The 15,356-nt window shown below is 37.4% G+C and overlaps 1 protein-coding gene across 1 annotated transcript in view; it reads right to left on the bottom strand.

Annotated features, from left to right (window-relative positions):
* FAT4 (FAT atypical cadherin 4) overlaps positions 1 to 15,356 on the bottom strand; it is a 170,621-nt gene that overhangs the window by 45,765 nt on the left and 109,500 nt on the right. Inside the window, exon 7 of the mRNA XM_059923561.1 lies at positions 5,115 to 5,295. Coding sequence (XP_059779544.1) covers positions 5,115 to 5,295 — 181 coding nt within the window. The remainder of the gene's footprint in view (positions 1 to 5,114; positions 5,296 to 15,356) is intronic.

Below are 15,356 nucleotides of genomic sequence, written 5' to 3'. Positions count from 1 at the left end.
ACAACTTTGCAGCATCTTACCGTGTTCTTAGTGTGTACCCAGCAGACTACAAGGCATTTTATATACGCTTTGTTTTAAGCCTCAGAACAATCGTAACAGTTTGGTTTTGTACTACATTTTTTATCGATGAGGAATCTGAATCTAAGGGAGGCTAATCTAGTTGCACAGAGAAACATGCAATCTATAAATGGTACATGGAGACTGAACTTCTGTCTTTATGACTTCAGCATGCACTTTTTCCATTATCCTACAGTAGATGGAAGGTGAGACACAGCCTGAGGCGATGTGGGTGAGACAAGGCACACTGTAGCTCTTGCTAAGGCCAAAAGGGGCTCTTGCTCAGGTTTGATGTAGAATCAGTTTACAATGATTTAGTTCAATGCAAATCAACAAGGTGTTAATTTTTTTTCTGACTCAAGAAATTACTGTTTCAAATTATTGGCATAAACTGATCATTATTATCTAAAATCTAAATCAACTGTTGTTGCATTTGTAAAGATGAAATATCCCCATTTGATTTCTTGAAACTTTTTTACCTCTTCCTGAGATTTGCTACAGTCATAAGGCACTGCACTGTGGGCTGCTAGAATACAGTGATTTAGTAATAGTTTAGAAACTGGACTTTGGAACACAGTTCCCTTGGACATGAATTTTGATCTCATTCAAGGACTTAAATTCATAAAGTTTCTTAGCCTTTCTAAGTCTTCTCTATCTATGAAGTATTATACATATATGTATTCCCTTCATTTGGTAGTTTTGAGCATCAAATGTAATTTCTTTTGAAAAGCACTTGGCATCATAATTAGTATGTGACAAGAATTCAAAGTTTAGGTTTACACACATAACAGTATATATACGTACATAATTATAATACTCTATTATATATAATCTCTTATAATCCATCTTTAGGTAAATGGATGAACTAATAGAGACATGGATAAGTAGGTAAAAAAATTCTGTGCTCAAGCTTATACCCTAGATGGAAGAAAGACACATGGAAAAGTAAATACAAAACCAGGCGTTATGTTTAAGTGCTACGAAATTGCTCAGAAACATTGTTTTGGGAATTCAGAAGACAAAGAGATCACTTTTGATAGAAAAGCCTTTCTTGGAGAAATGTAAATTTAGGCTAAGTCTTAAAGAGGTTACCCACCTTACAATAGTATTGTAAAGGGAGAATGAAGGTATTTTAGGCTAGGAGTCAACAAATTTTTTTTTCTGTAAAGGACCAGTTAGTAAATATTTTCAGCTCTTTAGGCCATCAGATCTCTGTTGCAACACTCAACTTGCTGTTTTAATGCAAAAGCAGCTGCAGACAATACGTACATGAATGGGCATGGCTATTTTCCAGGAACACTTTATTTACAAAACTAGGCACTGGGCCGAATTTGGCTTGCAGGCTGCTGTTTGCAGAGCCCTGGTCTAGGATATAGAAGGATTTGAACAGAGCCATAGTGCTTGGAAAAGCACAGGTCCTTTTCCCAGGAGCAGAAAGTGATCCAGTGAGGCTGAAAGTTTGGCTATACATTTGTCCAGAATAAGCGTGGAAAGATGCTGGAGCTGTTTACGGAGGGGCTGGAATATGTAGACTGGGCGTTATGCCCTAGGCAAACTGGAAGTTGAAAGATTTTGAGGAGGGGGGAGTATCATTGTTAAAGCTGAGCCACTGAGCTAGCTGTTTCATGTTACTGTCATTTTCCCTTCATTCACCGACTCAGGCTTTGCTTTACCCGAATCACTTTCTACAACACTGAGAGGAATCGTCATAAAACATAAACTAATCATGTTATTGCCCACCTTAAAACATTTCAGTTGTTTCTCCCACTAGACACAGAAAGAAATGTGAATTTTCTCCTATGGTATACAAGGCCCATTCCTAACCCACACCAACCATACTGAACAGCTTTGTTTTTCTGATGCTATGTTTTTGCATGGCTTTGGCTTTGCACCTGTTACTGTCTTTGCCTAGAATGTCTTTCATCCCTTGTTTGTCCATAAGCAGCTCCTCTGTCTTTCCAAAATTCATCAGTTACTTGGAGCTTATACTTATTTCCTCAGGTATCACTGAGTATGCTGTTCTTTCCACACATTCTGTGTTTAAACTATACTTGTTCCAAGGTACTATCATTGTAATATTGCAAAATTACCTTCTATATTAAAGTGTTCTTATTAGAACTGAAGTGCTTAACTCCTCAGAACTTAACAAAGTATCTGGGACATCGTAAGGGCTCCAAGATTATACAGGATCGTGTAGTATATAGATTGGAGGGATTAGAAACCAGAGTCAGGAAAGTAAGTTAATTTTTATTATAATAGTCCAGGCATGATGTAATTATGGACTGAACTAGGATCTTGGCAGGAGGGATGCACAGAAAAGAATGAGTGCCAGAGGCATTAGGAAAGAAGAAACATGAAAACTTGTCCACTGAATGAGCGTAGGGGGAGAGGATGATTGTTAGCCATCAAGATGGGAGGATGAAGAAAGCAAAGCAACATCATTAAAAGAGAGCAGTACACCAAGAGGAGAAACAGAAAAGGTTAGGAGCTTCTGATACGTTGTCCTTATGACAACAGAACCTCTACATAGAAGTGCCTCCTAGAGAGTTTTAAAGATGGGTGGGAATCTCCAGGATGGAGTCAGAGTTGGTACAACAGGTTTAGAGGTTTTCTGTCTAGTTTTCTGGGTAAGTTTTCTCATGGCTGCAGCCATGGAAATGGATGATTCTCTACTCTCTCTCTCTTTTGCTCTTTTTCTCTCTCTCACACACACACACATACACACACGTGTGGGAAAACAAAGAAAGGAAAGAAAAGGACTGAGGAAAATTGCTGTGGGGAATGTCCAGATTTCTTTGGAGAGAGAGAAAGAGGGGACACAGAAGGCAAATTAGAAGGTGTGGTCAGAGACACAGGATGAGAAATAAGAAATAACATTTACACAGACACTGAGGAGAAAAAAGATGCCAATAAGAAAGGCTGAGCTGTGGTGCAAATATTGCAAAAGGCAAAGGAAAATAAAGACTCAGAAATCACTGGACTTGATAAATTTCAGTAGAATCTTCGAATAGTCTTTTTTGGTAAAGCAATGGAGGAGAAAGACTGAGAGATTTTCAAGAATAAATGACCAGAGAAAACTCTGAGGCAGTAACCCACCCTCTCAAAAATGTGGTGTGAAAAACGTGAGGAAAAGCAGCAGTCGTAAAGAATACTAGAATCATTCATTTAATGCATTTATTTAGGTGCCAATCACTATTATGTTGTAGACATTTTTCAAGGAAGAATATATTAGGAATAAAATAGATATTAGAATGATGAAAAGAAAAAAAAAAACTAGTATAAATTTAGCGACTTTCATGTCCCAATAATGTGTTAGAGACATTTGCACATATTAACTGATTCCATATATGATACTTGGCACCTAGTAATTGGTCAATATATATTTAATTCTCACAAATTTCGAAAGTAGCAATTCTTATCTCCACTTTTACTGATGGATACACCGAGGCTTAGAGACACTAAAATGACTTTCCTAAGTCATGTAAGTAAATAAAGGAACCAGAACTCAATACCAGATATTCTGAGCATTTCTATAGGGATAAAGATATGATCAAGGAAAGAAGGATTACTTGAAGATCCAGAGCAAAATGTAGTAACTGCTGAATTAATGATTTGAGGGAAATCGAATGGGATGGGATTAAGAGCACAGAGAAAGGGATTTGCCTTTGAATGTCAACCCTGTTGATACAGTTTTGTGACTTTCTCCAATGTTATGACATAAAAGAATTAAAAGTGAGGTTTTGAATGGAGATTTGGTCAGTTGGGGAAAAAAAAGGAATATATTTCTATAAGAGCTAAATTCTGGAATGGGTGTCTGGGAAACAAAGATATAAACTAGATAAGCTAGTAATTAATGCAGGCTGGTTTACTAGAAGGGAAAATATTAAAAGTTATGTAAAGTGTTTAACTCAAAATAAGTATACCATCCATTAAAATGCATAACTTGATCAAACTGGTAGAAAGAAGAATATAAATAAATATTTTTTGGGTAGCTGCTGTGTAAAAGATCATGTTAGACCATATGGAAAAATTAACATCACACATAAAAGGTTGTGCTTTTAGAGAGTCCATCAGTAGTTAGGTAAATGACTTAAATATGTAATACTTAAATAGTCAGTATAAAAATTAATACATAAAAGCTCTGTTAACCAGAGGAAAAAGTGGATTTTCTTCAGGATTCCATGAATAGCAAGGAGTGATTAACATCCAAAATATATATTCCATTAAAAACATATCAAGCCAGAGTAAATAAGATTTAGGTTGGCATAACAACTTACTATTCTGTGAAAATATTTTTCATTTAAGTTGTAATAATTGTCTGTCAATTTAAAGTGAACATAATAGTTTTTTGCAAGATAAAAATGGCATGGATTTTTATTATATCTGACTATATGATGGCACAGTCATTTGAAGACTTTTCACCGATGGGTTTTAGCCCGGGGACTCTTGGCTGGCCATGGCTGCTTTGACAAAGAAAGTATTATGGAAGTGATTCTATGCCATTTCAAGGCCTGGTCTGTAAGAGCATTAGCAGCTTTCACCTGAGGTCCTTGTAACCCAGAGGTTCTTCTACCATATAAAGAAGTCCAACTACCCTGCTGAAGAACCACACTGAGAAGCTCTGAGACCACAAGATCAGAGAAGGGGCCCAACTGAGCCTAAAGTTCCAGCCATCCCTGCCAAGCCACCAGGCATGCGCGTGAAGCCATCTTGGACCCTCTAGGACACAGTCACCAGGTAAATACCATAAGTGACACTAGTCAACCACAAGAAGCAGAAGAATCTCCCACTGACCCATGCCCTAATTCCTCAACTACAAAATAATGAGATACAATAAAAATATAAATAAAATTAATAAGATAAAATTTTAGAACAATACATAAAATCATTATTGTTTTAATCCTCATTTTAGGCATAGTTGGTTATTCAGCAACCACAATTGGGCTATGAGTTAATGCTACAGAATTTCAGCAAAATGAAGCATTGTATGCATTTAGTCCAAAGACTAATGTTTAATGAGAAAAATAATTAAAATTTACAAAGGAAAATGTACTGACCTGATTACTGCATTTGTTGAAGCATCAGCATCTGAGGCATTTACCAATAAAACATCTGTCCCAGTTGGGGCATCTTCAGGAATTGTTGTGAAATACATTTTACTGGCAAAAGTGGGGACATTGTCATTGACGTCATCCACTATGACATTGATAGTTCCAGTTCCGGTCAGGGCAGGGGATCCTAGAAGGAAAAGAAAATCTAGTCTTAATGTTCATAAATAACAAAGATAATAGCAAACTTAACAATTAGCTGTAGACAGAACTACGGAAGAGAATTTAGAAAACATCCCAAAGTAAAATTTGGGAACACATAGGCAAGTGATTGAGTGATTTTTAGTGTTGTTACAAGAAAAAAATATTTTTATTTAGGGAATAGTATTCCAACTCTTTCCTAGTGATACTGCACGAAAGGAATACGTCAACCTCTTATTCTATTTTAAAGGTGCTGATTCAGCAATGCAGAACACAACAATATCATTTAAATGCCACAAAAGAGGCACTTACAGTAAAATAGCTCAAGCCAGATTTGGAGAATACCCCTGGGCCTGGAATAGCTGGCCAGCTGACAAGGCAGAGTTAAAAACTGTATTCCTAGATGTGACTCTCAATGCTATTGTCAACAAAATTCAACTGGGCTTCTGAGGCCTTTAAATCCCCTTTTCTGTACTAAACAATATTTGTTTGCAGAAAACTTAAAGAAGAAAGCTTCAAGTTAACATCAAAACTCTCATCTTCCACTTGCTGGAAATAACACTATGTCAATGAGCTGACTTGAAATCATTTTTGTTGCATGTATTGAATATTTAAGGTAAATGTGAAACAATTCATTTTTATTTCCTGTCCCAGTTCCGTTATCAGCATATAGTGAAAAGCCAGCATTTAACAAAATCTTGGAGTACACGGTCTGTACTACACAAGGTTAGCAGACTGTTTGTGGTGAAGGTCAGATGACATATTTGGTTAGACTCTGTGGGTTGTCCCACAGGTAAATGGCAAATCATCTGCCCTTAGTTGTGTTTTCAAAATCAGTTTTCAAACTTTAATTTCCCTAAATAGAAATAATGAAAGTCTGTTTAATTGTATTTATGTAAAATAAAATAAAGCCCTGGATACTCTCACTTTCTGTTTAAGATACTATTCTTTCTCCCATAAAATTATCTCCTGTTAAACGAAGTTTAAATTCTACTTATTTCTAGTACTCAACATTTTGTTAATAAAGCCATTCATTCACTCGCTCATTTGTTTCTCTGTAAAATGCTTATGGAGTAACTCTTTAGTATCAGAATGGTGTTGAGATTCACAGCCTTCCAATATTATTTTTTTGTAATAATATTCTTGTGATTTGTTAGTATTTTCTTACTACTTTTCAAACTTTTTCCTATTAGATTGTTATTACTGATGGCATAATACCAATCAGCTTTTATGCTCAAATGTATAGGAACCAAAATCAACAGACTAGAAAATTATGGAATGCAGTGGTTTTGGTGATCTGGTATTTTTGTGCTCTATGTAAGGAAGCTCAAATTCTACGTTAGATAAAAAATGTGTAAGACAACTTGAACTGGGCAGTGTAATGAGGCATGATACCTCCCGGAAACCTATGCAATTAAATTTAGGCTGCAAGCTGATCTTTGTTGCCATATATATCCTTCTCCGTGATGTAATTTATATTAAGCATTCCATTTACATTAACATATTTTTAAATTCATGACTGCAGAAATCCTACTTTTTAGGTGTTTGATTTTACATTAAAGGAAAGAAAACTAGTTCTCACTTTTTGCTTTTTTTGTATAATCGACTACAAATATTAAAATACTGTAATTGCCTTTTTACTAGTCACTTAAACAATGGTAGGCTGATGTCACAAACATTTCACACCCAGAATAGATCTGGAAGTATTATAAACACTGAAGAAGCACATTAAAATAATACTTTTAAAATCTCACTCAACATATTAATAATGATAATTGCAAATATTTACTGAGTCTTTATGTATTCAAGTACTGGTTGAAGAAGTTTACTTGCATTGTCTAATCTTCATAAGTTAGTAAAACTGTTATCTCCATTTTATATATAAGTAAACTGAGAGAAAGGCTGAGCAACTATTTTAGGGCCACAGACTTAGTGAGGAATGGAGCTGGGATTTGACTTGAATGTGGAGCTGCTGACCGTTGGCAAAAAGCCATAAGGTGTTAGCAGCTGGACAGGTACTGCTCAGTGAGATGCTCTGGGACTCTGGACAAGCCGATCCCCAGCACGAGGCACAAGCTAGAGAAAAAGGTCCATCTGTGAGGGACCCTAGCTATTGTCGAGGTTGTTTGTGGAGCATTTGGAGACATCAGTCTGGTCACGAATTCTGAATTTTTCATAGCACGTGTTAAAACCAAAATCAATTTTTCTGCGGTATTATTTTTGGCCAATGTTTGGCCTAAAGCTCTTGAATGTGTTTAATTACATACAGTTTGATGAAATGGAAGTTAATGATGTGAATGATGTTAGTATTTCTCCCACTGGTTGCATTAAAAAAATTAACTAGAGGATATCTGCGCTTTTGTGTGGACAGTAGGGGATATCATGGGAAGGAGGCTGTACATCTGATGAATTGAGAGAGGGGATAACTAAATCAATGCCCCAGAGGACGTGAAGGGCTCTTTTATCTCTTTTATTGACATTGTACTCCACTCACTAAATCTGTCTCCTTACACGCAAAATGGGAATAATGAAAATAGAACCTACCTCAAAAGAGGTGTTGAGGGGAATGTAACATGCTTAAGATAGTGCCTGGTACATAGTTAAAACGTATTCTATAGTACTCTTTGTTGTTGTACTTGTTTTAGAAACAAACAAAAAAAATGGAATATTGGCCTTTAAAAGGTCCATTTTTAATCCTACAGATTTCTGTGTCATAGTTCTCAGGATTTTTGTTCCTCCACAAAACTTTCAAGTCAATCCTATGATAATATTATTCAGGAAAAGATTTTGAATCATTCTTTTCTTTTAATGATTTTTTTGTAGTTATAAGTATATGAGATACTTAGCTTTCAAAACTTTCACAGCTTTGTGGAAGACATTGAATTGAAAGTTTAAAAATGCAAAATCTAAAAATTTACAGTGAGAGTTTAAAGAAGACCTGAATATGTCTGATATGCTGTCTAATCAACAGTGCTTAAACTTGTTAAGAAATAACACAGTACTGCCAAACAAAGGTTTCATCTTTGGTATTCTAAAGTGTCTGATGACACACATATGGAAAACCTCATAAAATGATGACTAACTCATTTGGTCAGGAACATGTGATTTCTTTCCTTGTCTATAAACTACATAAATATTGTTGTTGATGTGTTTTCTGAATTAGTAAGCAAAAAGAACAAAACATTGTTTACCCAGGAAAATATTCAGCAAGTTCAATCTCACGGTCTCCATACCAGAGAATAATTTTTTCACAAGATCTTAAAAGCGCACCAGCGACAACAGATGGGCCTGGCTTGAGAAATGGCCCCATAGGTAATCCCATATCCACATGGGACATCTTCTTAAGCCAAGAACCATGCCCAGAGTCCCCTTTTCTCTTTCAGCCCACTTTCAAAGCACTTGGGGTTCTTCTCTTCCTATTTTCTTCAAGAATTAATAGAGTGAAGCACAATCTCTACAGCGGCCTCACTTTCTTGTTGCCCCAGGGGATGTGCACGAAGGTCTTATTTACTTTTTAAAGTTTTACAAGGAAACTTCACAAAGACAACGTTCTACATTTCTAAGTCTTTTACTGAGATTTAACTTACTCCGAACTCTGCCTCCAATATTTTTCATTTATTCTTGGGGGTGGGGCTTTCCACCGCACACCTCACTCCAGCCTCAGACTTGTCCACTATAGCAGGAGGTCCACAAGGCCCTCTCTCTCAGCTTTAGGCAGGGAGATGAAATCAAGGGACAAAAAGCAGCAATGTCCCTGGATTTCAAGTGAGTAAGCCTCATCTCTACACACTCTTCTCGGATGAAGGACACAAGTTCCCTAGTCCTTGGCCCACACAGGTTTTAGTGCTTCCTCATCTCCTAATGGAATGATGAAGTCTTGTTTTTGTTGTTGTTCTTGTTGCTTTTCTGTGTTTGTTTGCTTGTTTTTGAACCCTTCCTCTTAACTATGTGAAAAAGTGGTCCTGGAACTTATGTTCCTGTTTCCCAACATCTTTGTGGTTATAGCCCGTGTGAAGTGCTGCATGATGTTCACTATTACTTTATCTTTGGTCCAGAACTTTCTGCTGGTTCCAGAGCCTCAATATTAGTATGTCAAAAACTCAAGTCTTAATTATTCTGTGTAAACTTAGCCCACATATTTATATAAAAATTGAAAAACATATGTGCAAATACATATACACATATATATTTATAGATGCCTATTATTGAACACTTATTTGATAACAGATATATGTATGAGTATCTTATATATGTATTACTCATTTAATATACAGATTCATGAAGTAAGTATTACAATTTAATTTTTTAAATAAAGAACTTTAGACCCAAAGAATTTGAGCAACTTATTTACATTCAGCCATAGTGGCAGAAGGCAATCAATTTTGAACTCTTAAAAAAAATATCTTTTCTCAGTTCATTAGGCTCAGATAAAAGTATGTCACTCTTATTGCACATTTTTACTCTATATTATTATTATTATCAATGTACTTCTGCCATATTCTCTATTAAGTTACAAATTAATTGAGAGCAGAAATAATTGTTTAATTCACCTTTCTATAAAACCATAATGCATACCAATAGACCTTGTCCTCAATGTTTATTAACTTCTCCTTTGACTCGATATATGGAAATCTGATCTAGTGACTACATGGCTGAAAGTTCAAAAAGCTGAACACTTCTAGAAATATACATCTGGGAATATAGGTTTTAGCCTACAGCCAGGGTCAGAGAACAAGACTGTCGACAAAGGTCAAAGTTTTGGAGATAGTCTACTACTTATAACAGAGGGTCCCAATTAATCCTGAATCCCATGAGAAGAATCAGAATACCAGGGGCCAATGTTTAGCTTGGATAGATCTGATAAGGATGAATTATATAGGTAGTGGCGTACTAGGGCAAGATTACTTGATTTCATCTGGAATTGATTTATGAGAACCAGATGCAAACAGAAAGAAGAGGTAGGATGTAATGACACAGGCTGCTGGTAGAAGACAGTGAGCCAGTGAAAGGGGTTGAAGATACAAATGAAATAAAAGGACAAGATCTCAGAAATTTATAATTGTAGATATTAGGAGGGTACAGTGGATATTTGAAATACAATTAGAGGTCAGATGATAAAATGAACCTGAAATTTCATTTTGTAAAAATTATATGTATTGTATACATCATAATCTGTATAAATATGTATATATGTATATACATATATAAAAATAAAATAAATATAGGTAAATTGATAGGAACCTTCTGAAATTTTTAGAGCAAATAGAAAAAAATACATATGATTCTGAAAAGCATTTTATAAAATTTGCAAAAACATATCTCACACACAAACACATACATACACACACACACACACACACACACACACACACACACAGACTATTCACAGCTTAATCTTCTGATAGTCCCTTATAATTGGGAAGTTCCAAGGTTTGTCTGAATCATATTTTATACTCTTGTTTGAGAAATGATTAAACTGGTATTGCCTTTTAACACTAGTGGCCTAAAAAGATCAAATATATCAAAATAAAGTTCAAGGAAACTTAAAATAAGATTTTCAAAAGAGGAGACCTTCAAGATGGAGGAGGAGTCACCTTCCTCCCCACAAATACATCAGAAATACATCGACATGTGGAACAACTCCTACAGAACACCTACTGAACGCTGGCAGAAGACCTCAGACTTCCCAAAAGGCAAGAAACTCCCCATGTATCTGGGGAGGGCAAAAGAAAAAAGAAAAAACAGAGACAAAAGAATAGGGACAGGACCTGCACCTCTGGGAGGGAGCTGTGAAGGAGGAAAAGTCTCCACACACTAGGAAGCCCCTTCACTGGCAGAGACGGGGGGGGTGGGGGGGAAGCTTCGGAGCCACAGAGGAGAGCACAGCAACAGGGGTGTGGAGGGCAAAGTGGAGAGATTCCCGCACAGAGGATCAGTGCCCAACAGCACTCACCAGCCTGAGAGGCTTGTCTGCTCACCCGCCGGGGCGGGCGGGGGCTGGGAGCTGAGGCTTGGGCTTCAGAGGTCAGATCCCAGGGAGAGGACTGGGGTTGGCTGCATGAACACAGCTTGAAGGGGGCTAGTGCAACATAGCTAGATGGGAGGGCGTCCAGGAAAAAGTCTAGAACTGACTAGGAGGCAAGAGACCATTGTTTCGGGGTGGGCGAGGAGAGCGGATTCAGAGCACCACCTAAACGAGCTCCAGAGACGGGCATGAGCTGCAGTTATCAGCGCGGACCCCGGAGACGGGCATGAGATGCTAAGGCTGCTGCTGCAGCCACAGAGAAGCCTGTGTGCAAGCACAGGCCACTATCTACACCTCCCCTCCCAGGAACTTATCAAGCCCACCACTGCCAGGGTCCCGTGATCCAGGGACAACTTCCCCAGGAGAACAAATAGTGTGGCTCAGGCTGTTGCAATGTCACACCAGCCTCTGCGGCTGCAGGCTCACCCCGCATCCGTACCCCTCCCTCTCCCCGGCCTGAGTGAGCCAGAGCCCCCTAATCAGCTGCTACTTTAACTCTGTCCTGTCTGGGAGGGGAAGAGATGCCCTCCGGCGACCTACACGCAGAGTCGGGGCCAAATCCAAAGCTGAACCCCAGGAGCTGTGCAAACAAAGAAGAGAAAGGGAAATCTCTCCCATCAGCCTCAGGGGCAGCGGATTAAATCTCCACAATCAACTTGATGTACCCTGCATCTCTGGAATACCTGAATAGACAACAAATCATCCCAAAATAGAGGCGGTGGATTTTGGGAGCAACTGTAGACTTGGGGTTTGCTGTATGCAACTGACTGGTTTCTGGTTTTATGTTTATCTTCGTTTAGTATTTAGAGCTTATTATCATTGGTCAATTTGTTTATTGATTTGGTGGCTCTCTTCCTCCTTTTTTTTTATATATATATAGATATATATATTTTTTTCCTTTTTCTCTTTTTGTGAATGTGTATGTGTATGCCTCTTTCTGTGATTTTGTCATATAGCTTTGTTTTTACCATTTCTCTTACGGTTCTGTCTGTCCATTTTTGTTTTTTGTTCTTTTTTTTGTGTGTGTGTATAGTTTTTAGCGCTTGTTATCATTGGTAGATTTCTTTTTTGGCTTGGTTACTCTCTTCTTTCTTTCTTTCTTTCTTTTTCTTTTTCTTTATTACTTTTTAATTTTTTTATTTTTAATAATTATTTTTTATTTCAAAAACTTTATTTTATTTTATTTTCCTTCCTTCCTTCCTTCCTTCCTTCCTTCTTTCCTTTCTCTCTCTCTCTCTCTCTCTCTCTCCCTCCCTCCCTCCCTCCCTCTCTCCCTCTCTCTCTCTCTCTGTCTCTCTCTCTGTCTCTCTCTCTCTCCCTTTTCTTCTGAGCCATGTGGCTGACAGAGTCATGGTACTCCAGCCAGGTGTTAGGCCTGTGCCTCTGAGGTGGGAGAGCCAACTTCAGGGCATTGGTTCACCAGAGGCCTCCAGGCTCCACGTAACATCAAACAGCGAAAGCTGTCCCAGAGCTCTCCATCTTAACGAGACCCAGCTCCACTCAAAGACCAGCAAGCTACAGTGCTGGACACCCTATGCCAAACAACTAGCAGGACAGGAACAGAACCCCACCCATTAGCAGAGAGGCTGCCTAAAATTATAATAAGGTCACAGACACTCCAGAACACACCACCAGACGCAGTCCTGCCCACCAGAAAGAGAAGATCCAGCCTCATCCACCAGAACACAGGCACTAGACCCCTGCACCAGGAAGCCTACACAACCCACTGAACCAAGCTTAACCACTGGGGGCAGACACCAAAAACAACAGGAATTACAAACCTGCAGCCTGCGAAAAGGAGACCCCAAACACGGCAAGTTAAGCAAAATGAGAAGACAGAGAAACACATAGCAGATGAAGGATCAAGGTAAAAACCCACCAGACCAAACAAATAAAGAGGAAATAGGCAGTCTACTTGAAAAAGAATTCAGAATAATGATAGTAAACATGATCCAAAATCTTGGAAACAGAATGGGGAAAATACAAGAAATGTTTAACAAGGACCCAGAAAAACTAAAGAGCAAACCAACAATGATGAACAACACAATAAATGAAATTAAAAATTCTCCAGAAGGAATCAATACCAGAATAACTGAGGCAGAAGAATGGATAAGTGACCCAGAAGATAAAATAGTGTAAATAACTACTGCAGAGCAGAATAAAGAAAAAAGAATGAAAATAATTGAGGACAGTCTCAGAGACGTCTGGGCCAACATTAAATGCACCAACATTCGAATTATAGAGGTCCCGGAAAAAGAAGACAAAAAGAAAGGGACTGAGAAAATATTTGAAGAGATTATAGTTGAAAATTTCCCTAATATGGGAAAAGAAATAGTCAATCACGTCCAGGAAACGTAGAGTCCCATACAGGATAAATCCAAGTAGAAACACACGAAGACACATATTAATCAAACTATCAAAAATAAAATACAAAGAAAAATATTAAAAGCAGTGAGGGAAAAGCAACAAATAATACACAAGGGAATCCCCATAAGGTTAACAGCTGATCTTTCAGCAGAAACTCTACAAGCCAGAAAGGAGTGGCAGGACATATTTAAAGTGATGAAAGGGAAAAACCTACAACCAAGATTACTCTACCCAGCAAGGATCTCATTCAGATTCGATGGAGAAATTAAAACATTTACAGACAAGCAAAAGCTAAGAGAATTCAGTACCACCAAACCAGCTTTACAACAAATGCTAAAGGAACTTCTCTAGGCAGGAAAAAAAAGACAAGGAAAAGATCTACAATAACAAACCCAAAACGATTAAGAAAATGGGAATAAGAACATACATATCGATAATTACCTTCAATGTAAATGGATTAAATGTTCCAACCAAGAGACATAGACTGGCTGAATGGATCCAAAAACAAGACCCATATATATGCTGTCTACAAGAGACCCACTTCAGACCTAGGGACACATACAGACTGAAAGTGAGGGGATGGAAAAAGATATTCCATGCAAATGGAAATCAAAAGAAAGCTGGAGTAGCAATTCTCATATCAGACAAAATACACTTTAAAATAAAGACTATTACAAGAGGCAAAGAAGGACACTACATAATGATCAAGGGATCAATCCAAGAAGAAGACACAACATTTGTCAACATTTATGCACCTAACATAGGAGCATCTCAATACATAAGGCAAATGTTAACAGCCATAAAAGGGGAAATTGACAGTAACACAATCATAATAGGGGACTTTAACACCCCACTTTAACCAATGGACAGATCATCCAAAATGAAAATAAATAAGGAAACACAAGCTTTAAATGATACATTAAACAAGATGGACTTGATATTTATAGGGCATTCCATCCAAAAACAACAGAATACACTTTCTTCTCAAGTGCTCATGGAACATTCTCCAGGATAGATCATATCTTGGGTCACAAATCAAGCCTTGGTAAATTTAAGAAAATTGAAATTATATCAAGTATCTTTTCTAACCACAATGCTATGAGACTAGATAATAATTACAGGAAAAAATCTTAAAAAATACAAACACATGGAGGCTAAACAATACACTACTTAATAACCCAGAGATCATTGAAGAAATCAAAGAGGAAATCAAATAATACCTAGAAACAAATGACAATGAAAACACGACGACCCAAGACCTATGGGATGCAGCAAGAGCAGTTCTAAGAGGGAAGTTTATAGCAATACAATCCTACCTCAAGAAACAAGAAAAATCTCAAATAAACAACCTAACCTTACACCTAGAGCAATTAGAGAAAGAAGAACAAAAAACCCAAAATTAGCAGAAGGAATGAAATCATAAAAATCAGATCACAAATAAATGAAAAAGAAATGAAGGAAACAGAAGCAAAGATCAATAAAACTTAAAGGTGGTTCTTTGAGAAGATAAACAAAATTGATAAACCATTAGCCAGACTCATCAAGAAAAAAAGGAAGAAGATTCAAATCAATAGAATTAGAAATAAAAAAGGAGAAGTAACAACTGACACTGCAGAAATAAAGGATCATGAGAGATTACTACAAGCAACTACATGCCA

The sequence above is a fragment of the Balaenoptera ricei genome, chromosome 5, assembly GCF_028023285.1.
Source record: "Balaenoptera ricei isolate mBalRic1 chromosome 5, mBalRic1.hap2, whole genome shotgun sequence".
Classification (NCBI taxonomy): Eukaryota; Metazoa; Chordata; class Mammalia; order Artiodactyla; family Balaenopteridae; genus Balaenoptera; species Balaenoptera ricei.
This window is presented reverse-complemented; position numbering and strand designations above follow the sequence as displayed.